This window comes from Scyliorhinus canicula, chromosome 6, assembly GCF_902713615.1.
Source record: "Scyliorhinus canicula chromosome 6, sScyCan1.1, whole genome shotgun sequence".
Taxonomy (NCBI): domain Eukaryota; kingdom Metazoa; phylum Chordata; class Chondrichthyes; order Carcharhiniformes; family Scyliorhinidae; genus Scyliorhinus; species Scyliorhinus canicula.
In genome coordinates this window covers 9,243,224-9,267,319 of record NC_052151.1, presented here as the reverse complement: position 1 = coordinate 9,267,319, position 24,096 = coordinate 9,243,224, and the positions used below count along the sequence as shown (strand labels likewise).

The window sequence follows — 24,096 nt, the reverse complement described above, 5'->3', positions numbered from 1 at the left end:
CATGTTCGGCATGAATGTCGATTTTGGCCGTTCCCGCTATTTGACCGGTGGGCCCAGATCCACGCTGGGCGCAACGTGTTGGTTAAATCACGCCCATGTGACTACTAGAGCAGGTCAAAGCCAGAAATTGTTGACCAGTAACTCACTTCCTGAGGCCCCAAGGCCTGTTCACCATCAATAAGACCCAAGTTCGGAGTGTGTTGGAATGCTCTCCACTGGATGAGTGCAGCTGCAACAACTTTCAAGGAACTCTACAGTCTGCAATCCAAGACAAAGTAGTTGACTTGATCACCCCCCACCCCCCCATCCAACGTCTCCAACATTCACTCCCTCCATCACAGATGCACTTAGCAACTCACCAAGGCTACTTTGATAGCAGTTTTCAAACCAGCAACAACTGCCAATAAGGGCAGTAGACTCATGGGAAGACATACCACCCACACATCACCCTTACTTGGAAATATATCACTGTTCCTTCACCTTGGCTGGGTTAAAATCCTGGAATTTCCTTCCTAAGAGCACAGTGGGTGTACCACTCCAAATTCTAAGGGCACGGTCCTGATCAGACTGGTCCATTTTTGCACAAACTCCTCTGCTCTGTTCATGACAGACTTGATGGTATGGATACACCTGAATCACATTTATCTCAACTATCAGTGCATTATATGGCTGGCTCTGGACAATCAGTTCCTTCGAAAAGAAAGCACTGAAGCAGTGGCACTAACCTTATTCTCCTTAACTCCACTCTTGAATCCAGCCTTCCTGTTCTTTTTAGACTCACTTGATGAAGGAGCTGCACTCCGAAAGCCAATGATTCGAAACAAACCTGTTGGACTTTAATCTGGTGTTGTAAGATTTTTACTGTGCCCAACCCAGTCCAACGCCGGCATCTCCACATCATGGCTTTTGAAAATGTACCACAACATCTTATCCTTTTCACCTGACCACTTTTTGCAGCACACTATGGGTAACACAGCCCATTTTGTGCTCTGGAGGCTGGGCCATATCTTCTCTGCCATGAGGGTTAGCAAAATCTAGTTCCACTTCTTTCTTCAGGATGTAATTTTGCAAAATAAATTGATCCCATAGATCAAGCAGATTTAATCCCTCAGTTGTCTGTCTGTGCTTGTGTGTGTGAGTAATTGTGTGTGTATGTATGTGTGTGTGTGTGTGTGTATGTACGCGTGTGTGTATATGTGTGATTGTGTGTGTATGTGTGTACATGTGTGTGTATGTATATGAGGAGTATAGTAGGGGTTATGTACGTAGCCTAGCAGGTCCCCGGTAATGAGGACTATCATGGAGAAGGTGTTGTTGTTTATCCTTACTGATTGTGATCGATGGGTCAGGAAGTCGAGGATCCAGTTGCAGAGGAAGGAGCCAAGTCCTAGGTTTTGGAGCTTTGATATAAACTTGACTGGGATTATGATGTTGAAGGCGGAGCTGTAGTCAATGAATAGGAGTCTGATGTAAAAGCCCTGGTTGTCGAGATACTCCAGGGATGAGTGCAGAGCCAGTGACATGTCGTCTGCTGTGGACTGGTTGTGGCGGTATGCGAATTGCAGTGGATAATAATAATCTTTATTAGTGTCACAAGTGTGTTGTTCCTCGTGTCTTAATAAAGCTCGTAGTCTCAAAGTTGGAGAAGATGCTTTATTGTGAATTCGTTCTCTCTTCAGAGCTTAACTTACGGCTACCTCAAATGCTGCCTGCTTGTGTCTGTGTCCTGCTACGAGTTTTGCCTTCCGTGAAGTGTGTCATCATTTCCTGTCCCTGTGTATTTATAGCTCTCCCGTGCTCCCTCTAGTGCTTGCTCAGTTGTATTGCATCTACTCAGATCTACAATCACCACAACAAGTAGGCTTACATTAACACTGCAATGAAGTTACTGTGACAAGTCCCTAGTCATCACATGGCGCCCGTTCGGGTACACTGAGGCAGAATTCAAAATGTCCAATTCACCTAACAAACACATCTTTTGGGACATGTGGGAGTAAACCAGAGCACCCAGAGGAAACCCACACAGACACGGGAAAACGTGCAGACTCCGCACTGACAGTGACCAAAGCCAGGAATCGAACCCGGTCCCGGACGCTGTGAAGCAACAGTGCTAATCACTGTGCTACCGTGCTGGCCTATGTGTGTGTATGTGTGTCTGTGTATGAGTGCATGTGCATCTGTGTAATTATGTATGTGAGTTTGTGTGTGTGCCTGTATCTGTGTGGGTACCTGTGTGGGTGTGTGGAGTGGCACTGCTATTCGGTCAGCACTACACTCAGTTAACTTGCTGTTTGGCCACTCTTGCTCTGATCAGACTCTGCAAATCATGGATCCAATTACAATATCAGTTGCAATGAAGTAAGGAAGTTTATTGGAATGATACAGTGGAACAAAAGATTTGGGGCGGGATTCTCCCATCCCGTGGCAGAGTGTCCATGCTGTCGTAAACGCCGGTGCGTGAACAGGCCGCTGCCAGGAGTAATTCTGGCCCCTATACGCCACTACAGCTGCCGATCCCGGAGCAAACTGGGCACCGCGGGATCTGCGCATGCGCAGTGGCACCAACGCGCACATGCGCGGTGACCTCCTTCAACGCGCAAGCCACGACGCAACATGGCGCAGGAGTACAGAGGCTGGTGCCTAGGAAAAGAGGCCGGGGGACAGAGAGGCCGCCCCGCTGATCGGTGGGCCCCGACCGTGGGCCAGGCCGCATTGGAGCCCTGGGGTCGGAGCCCCCCTTCCCCCCCCCCCCCCCCCACACACACACAGGCCACCACCCGACCCTTGTACGCAGAGTTCCCGCTGGCTGCGAGCAGGTGTGGATGGTGCCGGCGGGACTCAGCATTTTAACTACGGCCGCTTGGCCCATCCCGGGTTGAGGATCAGCGGGCCGGCCGTGTAGAGTGGCCCGGGACCAGCGCCACGCTAACCACGCCAGTGCCAATGGAGCCGATTCTCCGCTCTGTGGAGAATCGCGTGCCGGCGTCGGGGGGCGTGGCCCGGTTGCAGGGATTCTCCAGCCCGGCCCCGGGCTGATAGAATCCCGCCCTTGATTCTGCAATCTCAGCAAATATGAAGCTCTTCTCTTACTTTTGCTGCCTTTATCAGTGGTTAATATAGTTGCTTCACAGCTCCAGGGTCCCAGCTTCGATTCCCGCCTTGCGTCACTGTCTGTGCAGAGTCTGCACGTTCACCTCATGTCTCGGTGGGTTTCCTCCGGGTGCTCCGGTCTCTCCCACAGTCCATGGCGTGCTGGTTAGGTGGATTGGCCATGCTAAATTGCCCTTAGTGTCCAAAGGGGTTGGGTGGGCTTGCTGGGTTGCGAGTATGGGGCGGAGGTGTGGGCTTAAGTGTGGTGTTCTTTCCGGGGGCCGGTGCAGACTTGATGGGCCAGGTGGCCTCCTTCTGCACTGTAAATTCTATGTAAATTAAATGTTAATACAGGGCTCTCATTGGAGTAAGGGAAGCAGCATTTACAGTTACCACATTTACTTAAACGTGACACAACTATGAAATGTAAAACTGGTCTTATGCTGCCTATTCAATATTAATAATCGCTCCTCTGTATATCTGTGACAGTAAAATGTCTGTGTGTGTTTCTTACTCTTTGCTAACAGCCCAAGATCTTGTCTCTTTTACATCTGGTGATCCCTTTAAGCTTTTAGAGCCCATTATATCTTCCCGAATATTCTTAGACCATTACAGAGCATAACTGAGTAAAGGTATGCAGGGCTTATATTGGCTGTCCAGAACATAAATTTGAACATCCACATGACCATTAACTCTGCTTCTTCTCACATATTCAGCTTGACCCACTGAGCATTTCCAGAATTTGAGTGACAATGTACACCATGTCCATTGTTGGGTCACTACGATAGCCTAACGGTGGGATTCTCCCAAACTGCGACAAAATCCTCTGGTGGGGACGGGAACGTGGAATGCTTCCCACTGCAAAGGCAAGCAGGTAAATACGCCAAATCTTCCGGTACCAACTCATTAATTATGCAACCGTGGTTTTGCGCTGTGTTCCGTGGCAGGGCAGGCCTCATGGTGCACAGTGTGCCGTGGTATCCGGGCGCCATATTGATAATGAGCTGAACATCAATGATCCATAATTGAGAAAAGAAGATGGGCCTTCTGAAAGTGAAGATAGAGCTCCTGGGAAAGCAGATGGATAAGCAGGAACATTCTGAGGCTGGAAGATGGACCTCCTCCAGGATACTGAATCTGGAAATTCCACCTGATGATGCTTCCCCCCCCCCCCCCACCTGTGGTTTTCTGGGGTCCAGGGTTGCTGGGAGCCTCCATCCCGAACTCGAGAGGCAGCCCCAGGCATTCTCCAGGTAGGTGCAACATCTGCACTCCACGTTGTTCCACACATGTTATTCACTGGAGTCTTCTCCCACTGGTGTTGCCGAGAATCTGGCGTGGAGGTCCCACTTTCATTTGTATCCCCTCAGCGGGATGGAAATCAGTTTCATGCTGGCCTCCAGCGGGTTTCCCGATATGTCATGGCAGGCTGCAGAGGAAGATCCTGGAGGAAATTCACGTTGGTGTAAAACTTTTCTGGGCCTCCTGGCAAACTCTCCAGGCGTGATTCTCTCAGCCCGGGGCCGGAGAATCGCTGCGACCGGCGCGAATCGCGCCACCTAGCCCCGACGCCAGGACGCGATTCTCCGCAGAGCGCTGGCATGGTCGGCGTGGCGCCGGTCGGGGGCCGTTCTACGAGGGCCCCCTCCCCCGGCAATTCTCGGCCTGGGATGGGTCGAGCGGCCGTAACAAAAAACCCGAGTCCCGCCGGCGCCGTCCACATGTGGTCTTACCCAGCGGGACCTCGGCATGGGAGGGTCCGGGGGCGGCCTGTGAGGGGGGGGGGGGGGGATCCGACCCCGGGGGGCCCTCGCTGTGGCCTGGCCCACGATCGGGGCCCACAGATCGTCGGGCCGGCCTCTCGGGATGGGGGCCTCCTTTCTTCCGCGCCGGCCCTTGTTGCCCTACGCCATGTTGCGTTGGATCGGCGCAGAGAAGGGAGCATGCGCACATTGGCACCGGTGCCACTGCACATGCACAAACCCCGCAGCACCCAGTTGACGCTGGGATCGGCAGGTGGAGTGGCATGGATCGCTCCAGTGCCGTGCTGGCCCCCTGTAGCTGCCAGAATTGCTGATCCTGAGGCCATGTTGACGCTGTCGGGAAATGCGACCGCGTTTACGACGGCGTCAACACTTAGACTCAGGATCAAAGAATCCCACCCTCCCTTCCTGCCCACTATTTAACCTGCTGGCAGGGGCATCGGAGAATTTCACCCAAAGATTCTGCTGTGCTGCACTTTTCTCAAACGAGTGGGCCATCAGGAATGTTTAAACCGCTTAAAAAATCTCATTCTATCTGTACACTTATTTGAAACACAGAGGATGGAAAGGCATGTGTGTCATGTAATTCTTTATTTCCAGATGAGATCCTGGAAAAGATTCCATACCTTTTATCAGGGTCTGGAATTCATTGTACTTGATGAATCCTCTCTCAAGGTTAATCTTCAGAGGCAGCAGTAAAGTGAAAAGGAACTTGTGATTTTCATAAAGACCACGCACTGAATATTTAAACACTTCATACGTCAGGTAGTCAATAATGTTTCTGATTCGCTTGGAAGCAACAGGTGACTTCTTGGATCTACATGGAAAAAAATCAGAAAACTCTGGCATGTTGGACAAAACTGAAGATTGGTTTTATTTAAAATGGATCATGTATATAAAATGCATCATATATATATATATATATATATTCGCGAGCAGAATGCAAATGAAAGTTGAGCTTGAAGTTGAATTCTTCTATTTATTTACATGAATGGTTCAGTTCTGACTAGAATCACATGATTGATTAGACTAATCTGTTGAGTCTCAAGCTCCAAGTTATCTTGCCTATCCTAAACGTCTGAAAGATCAGAGGTGTTTCCAACATTTAGGTATTATTTAATTTGCAGCATTAGCAGGTTTCTAAGGTTGTAAAAGGAGAAATTTACATAACGTCTTTCATGAGCACACGATTTGCAGCCAATAATGTTCATTTTCTCTCCTGTTGCAATGCTGGGAGCACAGTAGCATTCTACACAGTATTACACAGCAATGTAATAACCGCCCAGATAATCTATTTGATTTCTATTTATTGATGGATAAATATTGGGCAGTTGATTGAGGATAACTTACCCGCCATTCTTCAAAGTGTTGCTCTGGGAACATTCACCTGGGAGGAGATACAGAGCTACTTTTTATAAAAACATGTGCATGAACATAGACATTTGGAGTGAATGCCCCTTGAACCTGCCCTGGCACTCAATACAATCATGGCTGATCTGTTTATGGCCTCAACTACACAATCCACCAACCTTCAATAACATTTGAGTCCAGTATTAGTCAAGAATCTGTCTACTCTGTCTGAAAAGTGTTCATTGTTGCAGCCCCACTGCTGTCTGGGGAAGAACACTCCAAAGATTCATGATCCCATGAAAGGAAATATTTCTCCTCAAATATGTCTGAAATGTGAGATCATGGGCGGGATTCTCCGTTGACTGACGCCGGGAATCGGGAAAGGCGATTGGGCGGAGAATCGGTCATGAGGCCGAAGTCATGGCTGGCACCGGGTGCCCACCAGAAGGCCATGACCGGGTAACTAGACATAGGTGTCAATGCATTCTTTTCGGAACATACAGTAAACACCGTCCGCATATGATGAGCGGGCCTGACCTGGTATTCTCCAGGGCCTCCACAATGCTCCATCTCTGCTAGGAGGAATTACTGACACCAAGTTTCACTTGTGGTTTCAAAAATCTGGGAACAGGAGCCTTGGCCGATGAGGGAGAGAGGGGGTACGAAAAGTGTCTAACATCACCATAGTGTGTTGACAGTTGTGCTGCTGGTCACGTGGCTTCTGGCAGGGAAGTGGCCACAGGTGGGCTATGGGGTTGGGGTGGAAGGGCGTGGTACACCATTACTGCAGCCTGCAAGGCAGCTATGCGGCTGCGCATGCCGCCTACTGCCCACTGTAAACTTAGTGCGACAGGTCGTATGGGTGTCTCCCTAGGCCACCCCCCTAGATAGCCTCTGGCCCCAGCCGGCCTATCAATGGGATGAACGTGCTTCAGTGCAACCAGTGCCATCCTGTTGGCTGGAATGAGTATGTGTGGGGAGTAGAGTGCTAATGTGTGGCTGCAGCTTGTCAGCCTCTCAAATGTTAATCGTGGTCCCAGCAAATCTGACACTATTTTTCATTGGAATTAATCGTGATCCACCTGGCACCGGTGATAGCCCATTAATGGTTGATTAATTGTTCCGGGGTGGAGCCAATTATGCTGTCGTAGAAGTTCACCAAATCTGTCCCGGCATCAACATTTAGTCTTTGAAACAGAGAAGCCAACCCCACTTGTTTTTGAACTGTGTTTCCTGGTTCTAGTCTCTCTCTTCAAAGGGAAACATCCTCTCAGCATCAACTCTCTCATGTATTTGACAAAGCACAGTATTCTAGTTTATTAAATTGGAAAAGGATAAAAATATGTCACGGATTAAAATACCAGGCTGGAAAAGGGCAGATTTTCAGGGTCTAAAATGCGAAATGGAGCAGGTTGATTGGAAACAGAATTTGGTGGTTAAAACAGTGGATGAGAAATGAGAGACTTTGAAAGGAAAGATTATGGGATTCAAATCCAAAGGTAAAGGGGTGGCATGTTGGTACAATGGTCAGCACTGCTGCCTGGCAGCACCAAAGGCCTGGTCTCAATTCGAAGCTTGGCTGATTGTGTGGAGTTTGCACATTATTCCCGTGTCTGCGTGGGTTTCCTCCGGGTACTCCAGTTTCTTCCCACAATCTGAAGATATGCAGGTTAGGTGGATTGGACATGCTAAATTGCCCTTAGTGTCCAAAGGTCACTGCGAGTGGGGCAGGTGGAGTGCTACTTTGGAGGGTCAGTACAGACATGATGGTCGCAATAGACTTCTTCTACACCAGGAATTCTATGATCCATAAAATGTTCTTCAAACATATTAATCGCAAAAGATTAGTGAAAGTTCGAGTGGAGCCCATAAGGGACAAGCAGGGTAAGCTGCACTGAAGCAGATGGTATGGCAGAGTGCTTTGCTCAGTCTATACAAAACTAGAAGATGGTGACAAAGGCCCAGTTGAAAATGTGGGTGTTGAAAAAGATGGCAGCACTTCAGGTAGAGAGGTTGCCAGGCCCAGATTGGATGCATCCTAGATTTCTGAGGGATATAAGGAAGTAAATTGCGGAGCAATTGACAGAAGTTGTTCAGGCCTCTCTGAACACATTTGTAGTCCGTGGGAACTGGCAGATTTCAAATGTTAAAAAAGGGACAAAAGATAAAGCAGGAAACCTCAGACCTGTCAGCTTGACATCAATTTTCAGATGATACCAAGCTAGGGAGAATAGTGAAGTGAGAATGATGTTGAGGGACTTCAGAGGGACATTGACAAGTTGGCAAAATGGGCAGACACCTGTCAGATACATTTCAATGCAGAGAAATGGGAGATGGTGCAGTTTGGAGAGGAATTGTGGGGAGACAACACAGGCTCAATGGTATAACTTCAAGGGGAGTTCAGGAGCCGAGGGACCTTGGGGTTCAAGTGCATAATTCTCTGAAGGTGGCCAGGCAAGTTGAAACAGTTGTTAAGAAGGCTTAAAGCATCCTTGGGTTCATTAATAGAGGCATAGAATATAAAAGCAAAACAGTGATGTTTGCATGATCTTTACAAATCATTGGTCAGACCACATTTGTAGTACTGTGTTCAGTTCTCTGCACCTTATTTAAGGAAGGATGTTAAAGAGAGTGCAGAGGAGAACTATACCATAAGTTCATAAGTTTGTAAGATATAGGAGCTGAATTAGTCATTCGACCCTGCTCTGCCATTCTATCATGTCTGATATGTTCCAGATCTGTTACCTACAATGTTACAGACCAAGAGCTGGATTGTAAAATCAGCCAGAGCATCTCCTCCCCAGACCACATGACCTAGGAGCAGGAGTAGCCAATTTAGCCTCCTGAGCTGAACACCCTCAATGCGATCATGGCTGATCCCATCCTGGCCTCAGCTCCATCATTCTGCCCATCCTCCATAACCCTTCAGCCCATTACCAATTAAAAATCTGTCTAACTCCTCCTTAAATGTAATCACTGTCCCAGCATCTACTGCACTCTGGGGTAGCCAATTCCACAGATTACCAACCCTTTGGGAGAAGTAGTTTCTCTTCAGATCTGTTTTAAATTTGCTACCTCTTATTCTAAAATTTTGGGAAGAAGTCTTAGAGCACGAGGTTAAAGTCCAACAGGTTTATTTCGAATTCGGAGCACTGCTCCTTCCTCAGGTGAATGAAGATGTAGGTTCCAGAAACATATATATAAAGTCAAAAATGCAAGACGATACTTTGAATGCGAGTCTGTGCATGTTATTAAGTCTTTACAGGTCCAGATGGGGCACGTTAAAGAGGTGTCAATTGTCTCAAGCCAGGACAGTTGGTAGGATTTTGCAAGCCCAGGCCAGATGATGGGGGATGAATGTAATGCGACATGAATCCAAGGTCTCGGTTGAGGCCATACTCATGTGTGCGGAACTTGGCTATAAGTTTCTGCTCGGCAATTCTGCGTTGTTGCGCCTCCTGAAGGCTGCCTTGGAGAACTCTTACCCGAAGGTCAGAGACTGAATGCCCTTGACTGCTGAAATGTTCCCCGACTGGAAGGGAATAGCACCCTACATGCTCACCCTATTGCTATCATCCCACGTAATCCCCGCATTGGAGATCTCTACTGCCTCCCGAAAATACACAAGGCCAACACACCAGGCCATCCTATTATATCAGGCAATAGGACCCTGTGTGAGAACCTCTCTGGCTACATCGAGGGCATCTTGAAACCCATTGGACAAGGAATGCCCACCTTCTGTCGCAATACGACGGACTTCTTACAGAAACTCAGCACCCATGGACTAGTTGAACCAGGAACATTCCTCGTCACAATGGACGTCTCAGCACTCTACACCAGCATCCCCCATGACGACGGTATTGCTGCAACAGCCTCAGTACTCAACACCAACTGCCAATCTCCAGACGCAATTCTGCAACTCATCCGCTTCATTCTGGCTCATAACTTCTTCACCTTCGATGACAAGTTCTTCATCCAGATGCACGGAACAGCCATGGGGACCAAATTTGCACCTCAATACGCCAACATCTTCATGCACAAGTTTGAATAAGACTTCCTCACCGCACAGGACCTTCAACTGACGTTATACACCAGATACATCGATGACATTTTTTTCCTTTGGACCCATGGCGAAGAATCACTGAAACAACTGCACGATGACATCAATAAGTTTCATCCCACCATCAGACTCACGATGGACTACTCTCCAGAATCGATGCATTCTTGGACACACTGATCTCCATCAAGGACAGTCACCTCAGCACTTTGCTTTACCGCAAGCCCACAGATAACCTCACAATGCTCCACTTCTCCAACTTCCCCCCTAAACACATTAAAGAAGCCATCCCCTATGGACAAGACCTCCATATACAGGATCTGCTCAGACAAGGAGGAGCATAACAGACATCTACAAACGCAGAAAGATGCCCTCGTACAAACGGGATATGGCACTCGACTCATCTATCAACAGTTCCAATGTGCCACAGCAAAAAAACAAACCAACCTCCTCAAAAGACAAACAAGGGACACAACCGACAGAGTACCCTTTATTGTCCAGTACTTCCCCAGAGCAGAGAAACTACGACATCTTCTTTGCAGCCTTCAACACATCATCGATGAAGATGAACATCTTGCCAAAGTCATCCCCACACCCCCACTACTGGCCTTCAAACAACCGCGCAACCTCAAACAAACCATTGTTTGCAGCAAACTACCAGCCTTCAGAACAGCATCTACGACACCACACAACCCTGCCATGGTAATCTCTGCAAGATGTGCCAGATCATCGACATGGGTACCACCATTACACGTGAGAACACCACCCACCAGGTACATGGTACATACTCGTGCGATTCGGCCAACGTTGTCTACCTCACAAGGGGCTGGTTTAGCACAGCGGGCTAAACAGCTGGCTTGCAAAGCAGAACAAGGCCAGCAGCGTGGGTTCAATTCCCGTACCAACCTCCCGAACAGGCGCCGGAATGTGGTGACTAGGAGCTTTCACAGTAACTTCATTTGAAGCCTACTTGTGACAATAAGCGATTTTCATTTTCATTTCATACGCTGCAGGAAAGGGTGTCCCGAAGCGTGGTACATTGGCGAGACCATGCAGACGCTGCGACAACGAATGAACGGACATTGCGCGACAATCACCAGGCAGGAATGTTCCCTTCCAGTCGGGGAACACCTCAGCAGTCAAGGGCATTCAGCCTCTGATCTTCAGACAAGCTTTCTCTAAGGCGGCCTTCAGGACGCGCGACAATGCAGAATTGCCGAGCAGAAACTTATAGCCAAGTTCCGCACACATGAGTGCGGCCTCAATCGGGACCTGGGATTCATGTCACATTACATTCACCCCCCACCATCTGGCCTGGGCTTGCGAAATCCTACCAACTGTCCTGGCTTGAGACGATTCACACCTCTTTAACCTGGGGTTACCCCTATCTCTGGATCTGTAAAGATTTAATTACCTGCAAATGCTCGCATTCAAAGCATTGTCTGGCATCTCTGACTTTGTCTATATATATGTTTCTGCAACATACCTCGCCATTCACCTCAGGAAGGAGCAGTTCTCCGAAAGCTAGTGTTTGAAACAAACCTGTTGGACTTCAACCTGGTGGTGTAAGACTTTTTACTGTGCTCACCCCAGTCCAACGCCGGCATCTCCACTTCAATATCACTGGAATGGAACATAAAAATAATGACGTTACATTTTGTTTATGTAGGGCTTGAGTGAGGCTACGGCTGCATTTTCCATTCAGGAGGCTCTGTTCTCCCGATAGAGCTGAATCACATCTGCTTTGTGCAGATGCTGAGAGCAGCATCCAGATTCAGTGACCCCTGCAGTGCAAATTGATGCATTGCGGGGAGTAGAAGAGATTCCATCATGAATCCCGCTGTCAGTCTATCATTTTGAGTGGATGGCCCAATAGCGAAGTCCCCCACCCCCCCCCCCCCCTCCCCCCCCCCCCCGACCCACGGCAATACAAATCCCGACCCTCACCGAAAAGAAGGGGCATACTCGCCACTACCGTGGTAATTGTTGGATCACCCAGCGCCCCCCCCGCCCACCCAGGATGCACGCATAAAGGTCTCTGGACCCACTCTTCAACCCCCACACCAAAGAACCACATCAGACAACGTCCTCAGTCGCTCCATCAGACCCTCCCACTAGAGATCCTCATCAGACACCCCCACTAGAGATCCTCATCAGAGACCCCCACCAGAGATCCTCATCAGAGACCCCCACCAGAGATCCTCATCAGAGACCCCCACCACAGATCCTCATCAGAGACCCCCACCAGAGATGCTCATCAGAGACCCCCACCAGAGATCCTCATCAGAGACCCCCACCACAGATCCTCATCAGAGACCCCCACCAGAGATCCTCATCAGAGACCCCCACCACAGATCCTCATCAGAGACCCCCACCAGAGATCCTCATCAGAGACCCCCAACACAGATCCTCATCAGACACCCCCACCAGAGATCCTTATCAGAGACCCCCACCAGATATCCTCATCAGACACCCCCACCAGAGTTCCTCATCAGAGACCCCCACCACAGATCCTCATCAGAGACTCCCACCCGGGATCCTCATCAGAGACCCCCACCAGAGATCTTCATCAGAGACCCCCAGCAGAGACCTTCATCAGAGACCCTCCTCAGTCGTCCATCAGAGACCCCCACCAGAGATCCTCGTCAGAGACCCCCACCACAGAGCTCATCAGAGACGCCCACCCAGGATCCTCATCAGAGACCCTCACCAGAGATCCTCATCAGAGACCACCACCAGAGATCCTCATCAGAGACCCCCACCAGAGATCCTCATCAGAGACCACCACCAGAGATCCTCATCAGAGACCCCCACCACAGATCCTCATCAGAGACCCCCACCAGAGATGCTCATCAGAGACCCCCACCAGAGATCCTCATCAGAGACCTCCACCACAGATACTCATCAGAGACCCCCACCAGAGATCCTCATCAGAGACCACCACCAGAGATCCTCATCAGAGACCACCACCAGAGATCCTCATCAGAGACCCCCACCACAGATCCTCATCAGAGACCCTCACCAGAGATGCTCATCAGAGACCCCCACCAGAGATCCTCATCAGAGACCTCCACCACAGATACTCATCAGAGACCCCCACCAGAGATCCTCATCAGAGACCCCCAACACAGATCCTCATCAGACACCCCCACCAGAGATCCTCATCAGAGACCACCACCAGAGATCCTCATCAGAGACCCCCACCAGAGATCGTCATCAGAGACCCCCAGCAGAGATCTTCATCAGAGACACTCCTCAGTCGTCCATCAGAGAACGCCACCAGAGTTCCTCGTCAGAGACCCCCACCACAGAACTCATCAGAGACGCCCACCCAGGATCATCATCAGAGACCCCCATCAGGGATCCTCACCAGAGACCCCCACCAGAGATCCTCATCAGAAACCACAACCAGAGATCCTCATCAAAGACCCAACCATAGATCCTCATCAGAGAAGCCCACCCGGGGATCCTTACCAGAAACACCCATCAGAGATCCTCATCGGAAACCCCCACCAGAGAACCTCATCAGAGACCCCCACCAGAGATCCTCATTAGAGACGCCCACCAGAGATCCTCACCAGAGACTCCAACCAGAGATCCTCATCAGAGACCCTCCCCAGTCTCCCCATTAGAGACCCTTCTCGGTCTCCCCATCAGAGACCCCCACCAGAGATCCTCACCAGAGACACCCATCAGAGATCCTCATCAGAGACCCCCACCAGAGATCCTCATCTGGGACGCCCACCAGAGATCCTCATTGGAGACCCCCACCAGATATCCTCACCAGAGACTCCAACCAGAGATCCTCATCAGAGACCCTCAACAGTCTCCCCATTAGAGACCCTCCTCGGTCTCCCCATCAGAGACCCCCACCAGAGATCCTCATCAGAGACCCCCACCAGAGATCCTCATCAGAGACCCTCCCCAGTCTCCCCATCAGAGACCCTCCCCAGTCTCCCCATCAGAGACATTCCTCTGTCTCCCCATCAGAGTCCCCCCACCAGGGATCCTCATCAGAGACCCCCACCAGAGATCCTCATCAGAGACGCCCACCAGAGATCCAAATTAGACCATCCCACAAGAGATCCTCATCCGAGACCCCACCAGATATCCTCATCAGAGACACAACACCAGAGATCCTCATCAGAGACTCCCACCAGAGATCTTCATCAGAGACCCCCACCAGATATCCTCATCAGAGACACAACACCAGAGATCTTCATCAGAGACCCCCAGTAGAGACCTGCATCAGAGACCCCCACCAGGTATCCTCACCAGAGACGCCCACCAGAGATCCTCATCAGAGACTCCAACCAGAGATCCTCACCAGAGACCACCATCACAGTTCCTCATCAGAAATCCCCACCAGTTTTCCTCATCAGAGACTTCAACCAGAGATCCTCATCAGAGACCCTCCCCAGTCTCCCCATCAGAGACCTTCCTCTGTCTCCCCATCAGAGACCCTCCTCAGTTTCCCCATCAGAGACCCCCACAAGAGATACTCACCAGAGACCCCACCAGGGATCCTCATCAGAGACCCCAACCGGAGATCCTCATCAGAGATCCCTACCAGAGATCCTCATCAGACGTCCTCCTCAGTCTCCCCAACAGAGACCCTCCTCCGTCTTCTAATCAGAGACCCTCCCCAGTCTCCCCATCAGAGACCTTCCTCTGTCTCCCCATCAAAGACCCTCCTCAGTGTCCCCATCAGTGACCCTCCTCAGTCTCCCCAGCAGAGATCCTCACCAGAGATCCCTACCTGAGGCCTGCATCAGAGACCCCCACCAGGTATCCTCATCAGAGACGCCCACCAGAGATCCTCATCAGAGACTCCAACCAGAGATCCTTATCAGAGACATTCCTCTGTCTCCCCATCCGAGACCCTCCTCAGTTTCCCCATCAGAGACCCCCCACCAGAGATCCTCACCAGAGACCACCATCACAGATCCTCATCAGAAATCCCCACCAGTTTTCCTCATCAGAGACTCCAACCAGAGATTCTCATCAGAGACCCTCCCCAGTCTCCCCATCAGAAACTTTCCTCTGTCTCCCCATCAGAGACCCGTCTCAGTCTCCCCATCAGAGACCCTCCTCAGTTTCCCCATCAGAGACCCCCACAAGAGATACTCACCAGAGACCCCCACCAGCGATCCTCATCAGAGACCCCAACCGGAGATCCTCCAGAGACTCTCCCCAGTCTCCCCATCAGAGACCCTCCTCAGTCTCCCGATCAGAGAACATCCTCAGTCTCCCCATCAGAGACCCTCCTCAATCTCCCCATCAGAGACCCCCACCAGCGATCCTCACCAGAGACCCCTACCAGAGATCCTCATCAGAGACACCCATCAGCGTACCCCATCAGAGACCCCCACCAGGGATCCTCATAAGAGACCCCCACCAGAGATCCTCATCAGAGACCCCACCAGAGATCCTCACCAGAGACCCCCACCAGGGATCCTCATAAGAGACCCCCACCAGTGTTCCCCATTGGGAGCCCCACCAGGGATCCTCATCAGAGTCCCCCACCAGAGATCCTCATCAGAGACCCCCACAAGAGACGCCCACCAGTGATGCTCATCAGAGACCCCCACCAGAGATCGTCATTAGACCCTCCTACTAGAGATCCTCATCAGAGACCCCCACCAGAAATCCTCATCAGAGACCCCCACCAGTGTTCCTCATCAGAGACCCCCACCAGATGAAATGAAATGAAAATCGCTTATCGTCACGAGTAGGCTTCAATGAAGTTACTGTAAAAAGCCCCTAGTCGCCATATTCCGGCGCCTGTCTGGGGAGGCTGGTACGGGAATCGAACCGTGCTTGCTGGCCTGCTTGGTCTGCTTTAAAAGCCAGCGATTTAGCCTGGTGAGCTAAACCAGCTCCTCATCCGAGACACCCACCAGATATCCTCATCCGAGACACCCACCAGAGATCCTCATCAGAGACCCCCACCAGATCCTCATATGAGATCCCCCCAGAAATCGTCATCAGAGACTCCAACCAGAGATCCTTATCAGACGCCCTCCTTAGTCTCCCCAACAGAGACCTTCCTCTGTCTCCCCTTCAGAGACCCTCCTCAGTCTCCCCATCAGAGACCCACCTCAGTGTCCCCATCAGTGACCCTCCTCAGTCTCCCCAGCAGAGATCCTCACCAGAGATCCCTACCTGAGACCTGCATCAGAGACCCCCACCAGGTATCCTCATCAGAGACGCCCACCAGAGATCCTCATCAGAGACTCCAACCAGAGATCCTCATCAGAGACCTTCCTCTGACTCCCCATCAGAGACCCTCCTCAGTCTCCCCATCAGAGACCCTCCTCAGTATCCCCATCAGAGACCCCCCACCAGAGATCCTCACCAGAGACCACCATCACAGATCCTCATCAGAAATCCCCCCCAGTTTTCCTCATCAGAGACTTCAACCAGAGATCCTCATCAGAGACCCTCCCTAGTCTCCCCATCAGAGACCTTCCTCTGTCTCCCCATCAGAGACCCTCCTCAGTCTCCCCATCAGAGACCCACCTCAGTTTCCCCTTCAGAGACCCCCCCACCAGAGATCCTCACCAGAGATCCTAATCAGAGACCCCAACCGGAGATCCTAATCAGAGACCACAATCGGAGATCCTCATCAGAGACCCCCACCAGAGATGCTCATCAGAGACCCTCCCCAGAGATCGTCATTAGACCCTCCCACTAGAGATGCTCATCAGAGACCCCCACCAGAGATGCTCATCAGAGACCCCCACCAGAGATACTCATCAGATACCCTCACCAGAGATCGTCATTAGTCCCTCCCACTAGAGATGCTCATCAGAGACCCCCACCAGAGATGCTCATCAGAGACCCTCCCCAGAGATTGTCATTAGACCCTCCCACTAGAGATGCTCATCAGAGACCCCCACCAGAAATTCTCATCAGAGACCCCCACCAGTATTCCTCATCAGAGACCCCCACCAGATGAAATGAAATGAAAATCGCTTATTGTCACGAGTAGGCTTCAATGAAGTTACTGTGAAAAGCCCCTAGTTGCCATATTCCGGCGCCTGTCTGGGGAGGCTGGTACAGGAATCGAACCGTGCTGCTGGCCTGCTTGGTCTGTGTTAAAAGCCAGCGATTTAGCCCAGTGAGCTAAACCAGTCCCTCATTCGAGACACCCACCAGATATCCTCATCAGAGACGCCCACCAGAAATCGTCATCAGAGACTCCAACCAGAGATCCTTATCAGACGCCCTCCTTAGTCTCCCCAACAGAGGCTTTCCTCTGTCTCCCCCTCAGAGACCCTCCTCAGTCTCCCCTTCAGAGATTCTCCTCAGTCTCCCCATCAGAGACCCTCCTCAGTGTCCCCATCAGAGACCCTCCTCAGTCTCCCCATCAGAGACCCTCCTCAGTCTCCCCATCAGAGACTCCCAACAGAGATCCTCATCAGAGACCCCCACCAGAGAAACTCATGAGAGACCCCCACCAGAGATCTTCATCAGAGACACCCACCAGAGATCCTCATCAGAGACCCCCACCAGAGGAACTCATGAGAGACCCCCACCAGAGATCTTCATCAGAGTCCCCCTCCAGTGATCCTGATCAGAGAGCCCAACCACAGACGCTCATCAGAGACCGCCCCCCCTAGTAGTGTACCTCCCATAACAGGGAATCCCCCATAACAGGAAACACCTCTCCCCATCAGATACTGCTGCCTGGAAGCTAAAGAGTAGTCCAGGTCTAAGCTAAAGAACAATCCAGTGAAAAATCACTGTTTCTTTTCCTACCCATGTCTTACACCTGCTGCCTCAGGCAGATGTCGAGAAAGCAGCAAATGGAACTTAACAGAAAGCAAAAACAATTATGAATGCTTTAAAGCTCCTCAGATCCTTTGATCTGCAAGGCTTCTATTCGATTCACTTCAAAAAAATTTTTTTTAGTAGCCTGTAATTGACAGCTTGCAGACAGCCAGATGTCTGGATTAATTATTTTAATTTCACTTCATACCTGAATGGATCTCAAATAGCCTGCAGTGAAAATAGCTGCAATGATTATAAACATCGAGCCATGATTGACAGGTCATGACCAATTCAAAAGTAAGAAGCCTTACAACACCAGGTTAAAGTCCAACATGTTTGTTTCAAACACTAGCTTTCGGAGCACTGTTCCTTCCTCAGGTGAGGAAGGAGCTGCGCTCCGAAAGCTAGTGTTTGAAACAAACCTGTTGGACTTTAACCTGGTGTTGTAAGACTTCTTACTGTGTTCACCCCAGTCCAAAGCCGGCATCTCCACATCACTTCAAATGTAGTTAAGTGCTGTCTGCTGAGAAAAAGAGGAAGTGAAAGCACTTACCTCCTTGAGATGTATAATCAAGATTATGGGCAGGATTTGAATTGTGGGCGATGGACTTTGGGGCTACCTACCTTAAATATCTACCCATTTGTTTCACCACAAGGTCCACTGCATGAGGGCCACACTGGCAAATACTTCTACCAATCTAGTCCCAGCCCAGAGGGCCGGAGGATCATGGAGGTGTGGTGAATCCAGTGTCCAGCCTGCGAACATCGATGCTGCCCCACTTGGGGGACCAAATCATCGTAAATGGATTCCAATTTTTTTTCCCCGATGCTGGTTTCTCTGACGCATTGGGAACTCCGCGACCAGCGGTGGTCGGCAGAGAATCAAGCCTCACAACTCGAATACTGTGAGACGTTTTGGTCTCCTTATTTAACAAGGGATGTAAATACATTGGAGGCAGTTCAATGGAGGGTTATAAGATTGATAACTGGAATGACCAGGTTGCTTTATAAAGAAAGCTTAGATAGACTGGGCTTGCTTCCTCTGGAGTGTACAAGAGATTCTGGACAGAAACCCCAATATTTTATTTTAATTTTGCAAGACTGTGAGGAAAGGATACTTCGTTGCACGAGTGATTTGATGAAGAACTAGGGATATGGTTTATTAAAACAAACTTTACTACGAACACAGGATTAAAATATCTTTAACACCACACAAGAACATAGCTTATAATTATCCCTTCAACAATACAGTATCACAATAACCCTGATAGATTATTGGTTTATTAATTGGTAATAATTGAGTGCATAGCAAAAGGGTGGAATTATTCAAAATGCCATGACCGTGAAAAGATAGTCATTGTTTCAGATAATGAATTAACTATTGAACTTTAGGGTTTTGTCAGTACAAATTTAGACATTGTTTCAATGAATGTTTCATATAATGAATGGACTATTGTATTTCAGTGCATTTAGCAATAAGAATGTATCAACTAATTAGTTACAGTAAGGTCTTTAGCTAGCATTAGCGTGAGAAACCTATTCTCATGAGGCTGTGCACGTAGATGCTGAATTATTCCTGATAGATACAAGTCAATCTTAATTAATGGCCAGTGTTTGATTAATAAATCATCCTTTAAGTAACAGACATCTGTTTGAACAAATCAGGAGGACTCAGCTGATGGTCTCACCCCTAAATGATGGATTAGACCATCAATAAGGATTCGCTTAAAGTAGGACCTCGTGGCCGAGGTCGGCCTCCTGAGTTCCTGCCTTTCTGAATTCATGAATCATCCTATTTGTTTATTTTAAAAGTGATTTATTTATGTTTTTATGATTAATGATTTTGTTTGCCATGTATTTGACCAACTCGTGTATTGTTTGGTATTTTGTTTCTAAGTTTTGATTTAGTTCACATGCAAGTGCATTAAAGTGAATGATTAGAAATAAAGTTGTATTTTGACACCTCCAATCAACAGGACAATCGTCTCTCATTAGAAGATAAAATAAGAGATCCTACAAACCCTTAGCTTCTATCTTTATTACCACTCATAAAACAAAACCATCTCAGCTCTCAATGCACTATCAAATACAGTTAGCTCTCAAGAATATCTACTATACCGAGATGTCTGGATACTCTACTTCGAGAAAGAGACAACCTTATGACACTGCCTTAAAGAAAGAGACCTGACCCTGTCATAACAATGCAGGATCTGTCACATAAGAAAGAGCATAAGCAGCAAGTAATAGACAGAGCTAAACAATTCCACAACAAACGTGTCAGGTATAATCTCTGCAGTCCTGCCACATCCAATTAAACAATTCATTGGAGGAAGAGGCTCCACATTCTCAATAATGGAGGAGCCCAGCACATATGTGAAAAAGACATATGTGAAAACTCATCCTCCTCTTGAGGTTCCCAACATCACAGATGTCGGTCTCCAGCCAACTTAATTCACTCCATGTGATATTAAGAAATGGCTGAAGGGACTGGATACGGCAAAGGCTATGGGCCCTGGCAATATTCCAGCAATAGTATATAAGACCTGTGCTCAAGAATCTGCTGCACCCCTAGCCAAGCTTTTCCGTACCAACTACAACAGTAGTATCTACCCAGCCATGTGGAAAATGGTCCAAGTAGGGGCTGGTTTAGCACAGGGCTAAATCGCTGGCTTTGAAAGCAGACCAAGGCAGGCCAGCAGCATGGTTCAATTCCCGTACCAGCCTCCCCGAACAAGCGCCGGAATGTGGCGACTAGGGGCTTTTCACAGCAACTTAATTGAAGCCTACTTGTGACAATAAGCTATTTTATTTATCATTGGCTACTTTGCAGGCTTTTGCCCTTAGTCTAGAACCTGCCTTTATACAGTGAAGGCCTATTTAATAAACCTCTGTTAATGTTTCATTCAACCCACGTGCATCAGCAATTAAAACTCAAGAAGCTCGACACCATCCAGGACAAAGCAGCCCACTTGATTGCTCCTCCTTCCACAAACATTCACTCCCTCCACTGAATATTTTAAAGACAGGGGTCGATAGATTCTTGCTGGGCAAGAGAATCAAAGGTTATTGAGGATAGATGGGAAGGTGAAACTCAACACAAACAGATCAGTCATGATGTTATTGAATGGCAGAGCTGGTTCAAGGGGCCGAATAGGCATCTCTGCTCCTATTTTGTATATTTGTATGTTCATAATATACCCATTCCTTTCCATTACTGAATGGAAGGTAGCTGGCAATATTCATTAGGACACTATTGAGAAGCTTACCTGGCCATGGAGAGGTCAAATAATTTTAGAAATTGTGCAAGTGATGTCTGGTACATGATGTTAACCATGCTCATTTCAGTGATGAGGAAGTACAGGATACTACCGCGCGTGGCTGCTGGCCGGTATTCCTCCTGTGCCAGGTTAATTTTGATCTCTGTCTCGGCTGCGACATGCAGCTTCTCACTAACTTCAGTCGCTGTTGACTTTGTTGTCTGAAGGACACCAATCAAAGACTCATCATCCACCAGTGAACCTGAAAAGATGTCCATTGAGCTGATCAAGAACTCATTCCTCACAATTATAATTTCAATTAACAAAGTACCAACAAGCGTTTATATCACAGAAACAATTCTTTTGACCCAATGTCGGTGTTTATACTTCGCAAGAGCATGACTGTCTCCCCACTAAGAAGGTTGACAAAACTCAATCAGTTTGAAGCTGTGTTCAAGAAGATGTATTGACAGATTATTCTTTGAAGGCACCATGGTATCTTTCCTTTACTGAAGACAGGCTGGTATAGATTGTCGGGTGATATCTTATTCAAATGAGTGACTGTTTTTAGCTGACTGATGCAAAATCTCAGCAGAAGGGATTATATCAGCATAAGCAATGAGCATGTGACATGGATAACGAGTAGGTATTTACCTTTGGTGGTGCTCAGCTTGATGAGCAGGTTATTCTCCAATTCCTTCATTTTGCGTTTGTTGGCAGTAACCTCCTCGATCAGGTGCACACGCTCTGCCTCCAGCTCCTATAAGGTCGAATAATATTAATATCAATGGTTCCAAATCAGCAAATGGAAAAAATAAGGAGCAGGATTCTCCGTTTTGGAGACTATGTCCCAAAGCCGGTGTGAAACGGTGGATTTTACGCCAGGAGAACTGGCGTCCAAAGGTGTGGTAAACCACGTTATTGTGTTTATTGTAATATATTCACTGTGCTGTATTGTACATAAGAACATAAGAACTAGGAGCAGGAGTAGGCCATCTGGCCCCTCGAGCCTGCTCCGCCATTCAATGAGATCATGGCTGATCTTTTGTGGACTCAGCTCCACTTTCCGGCCCGAACACCATAACCCTTAATCCCTTTGTTCTTCAAAAAACTATCTATCTTTACCTTAAAAACATGTAATGAATGAGCCTCAACTGCTTCACTGGGCAAGGAATTCCACAGATTTACAACCCTTTGGGTGAAGAAGTTCCTCCCAAACTCAGTCCTAAATCTACTTCCCCTTATTTTGAGGCTATGTCCCCTAGTTCTGCTTTCACCCGCCAGTGGAAACAACCTGCCCGCTTCTATCCCTTCATAATTTTAAATGTTTCTATAAGATCCCCCCTCATCCTTCTAAATTCCAACGAGTACAGTCCCAGTCTACTCAACCTCTCCTCATAATCCAAACCCTTCAGCTCTGGGATTAACCTAGTGAATCTCCTCTGCACACCCTCCAGTGCCAGTACGTCCTTTCTCAAGTAAGGAGACCAAAATTGAACACAATACTCCAGGTGTGGCCTCACTAACACCTTATACAATTGCAACATAACCTCCCTAGTCTTAAACTCCATCCCTCTAGCAATGAAGGACAAAATTCCATTTGCCTTCTTAATCACCTGCTGCACCTGTAAACCAACCTTCTGTGGCTCATGCACTAGCACACCCAAGTCTCTCTGCACAGCGGCATGCTTTAATATTTTATCGTTTAAATAATAATCCCGTTTGCTGTTATTCCTACCAAAATGGATAACTTCACATTTGTCAACATTGTATTCCATCTGCCAGACCCTAGCCCATTCACTTAACCGATCCAAATCCCTCTGCAGACTTCCAGTATCCTCTGCACTTTTCGCTTTACCACTCATCTTAGTGTCATCTGCAAACTTGGACACATTGCCCTTGGTCCCCAACTCCAAATCATCTAAGTAAATTGTGAACAATTGTGGGCCCAACACTGATCCCTGAGGGATACCACTAGCTACTGATTGCCAACCAGAGAAACACCCATTAATCCCCACTCTTTGCTTTCTATTAATTAACCAATCCTCTATCCATGCTACTACTTTACCCTTAATGCCATGCATCTTTATCTTATGCAGCAACCTTTTGTGTGGCACCTTGTCAAAGGCTTTCTGGAAATCCAGCTAAACCACATCCATCGGCTCCCCGTTATCTACTGCACTGGTAATGTCCTCAAAAAATTCCACTAAATTAGTTAGGCATGACCTGCCCTTTATGAACCCATGCTGCGTTTGCCCAATGGGACAATTTCTATCCAGATACCTCGCTATTTCTTCCTTGATGATAGATTCCAGCATCTTCCCTACTACCGAAGTTAAGCTCACTGGCCTATAATTTCCTGCTTTCTGCCTACCTCCTTTTTTAAACAGTGGTGTCACGTTTGCTAATTTCCAATCCACTGGGCCCACCCCAGAGTCTAGTGAATTTCGGTAAATTATCACTAGTGCATCTGCAATTTCCCCAGCCATCTCTTTTAGCACTCTGGGATGCATTCCATCAGGGCCAGGAGACTTGTCTACCTTTAGCCCCATTAGCTTGCCCATCACTATCTCCTTAGTGATAACAATCCTCTCTAGGTCCTCACCTGTCATAGCCTCATTTCTATCTGTCGCTGGCATGTTATTTGTGTCTTGCACTGTGAAGACCGACCCAAAAAACCTGTTCAGTTCCTCAGCCATTTCCTCATTTCCCATTATTAAAACTCCCTTCTCATCCTCTAAAGGACCAATATTTACCTTAGCCACTCTCTATTGTTTTATATATTTGTAAAAACTTTTACTGT

At 48.4% G+C, this 24,096-nt stretch overlaps 1 protein-coding gene across 1 annotated transcript in view; it reads right to left on the bottom strand.

Annotated features, from left to right (window-relative positions):
- LOC119966923 (dynein heavy chain 8, axonemal-like) overlaps positions 1–24,096 on the bottom strand; it is a 1,786,259-nt gene that overhangs the window by 147,624 nt on the left and 1,614,539 nt on the right. The window contains exons 77-79 of the mRNA XM_038798881.1: positions 21,948–22,053; positions 21,303–21,555; positions 5,480–5,670 (exon numbers count right to left, since the gene is read on the bottom strand). Of these exons, the coding sequence (XP_038654809.1) occupies positions 5,480–5,670; positions 21,303–21,555; positions 21,948–22,053 (550 nt within the window). The remainder of the gene's footprint in view (positions 1–5,479; positions 5,671–21,302; positions 21,556–21,947; positions 22,054–24,096) is intronic.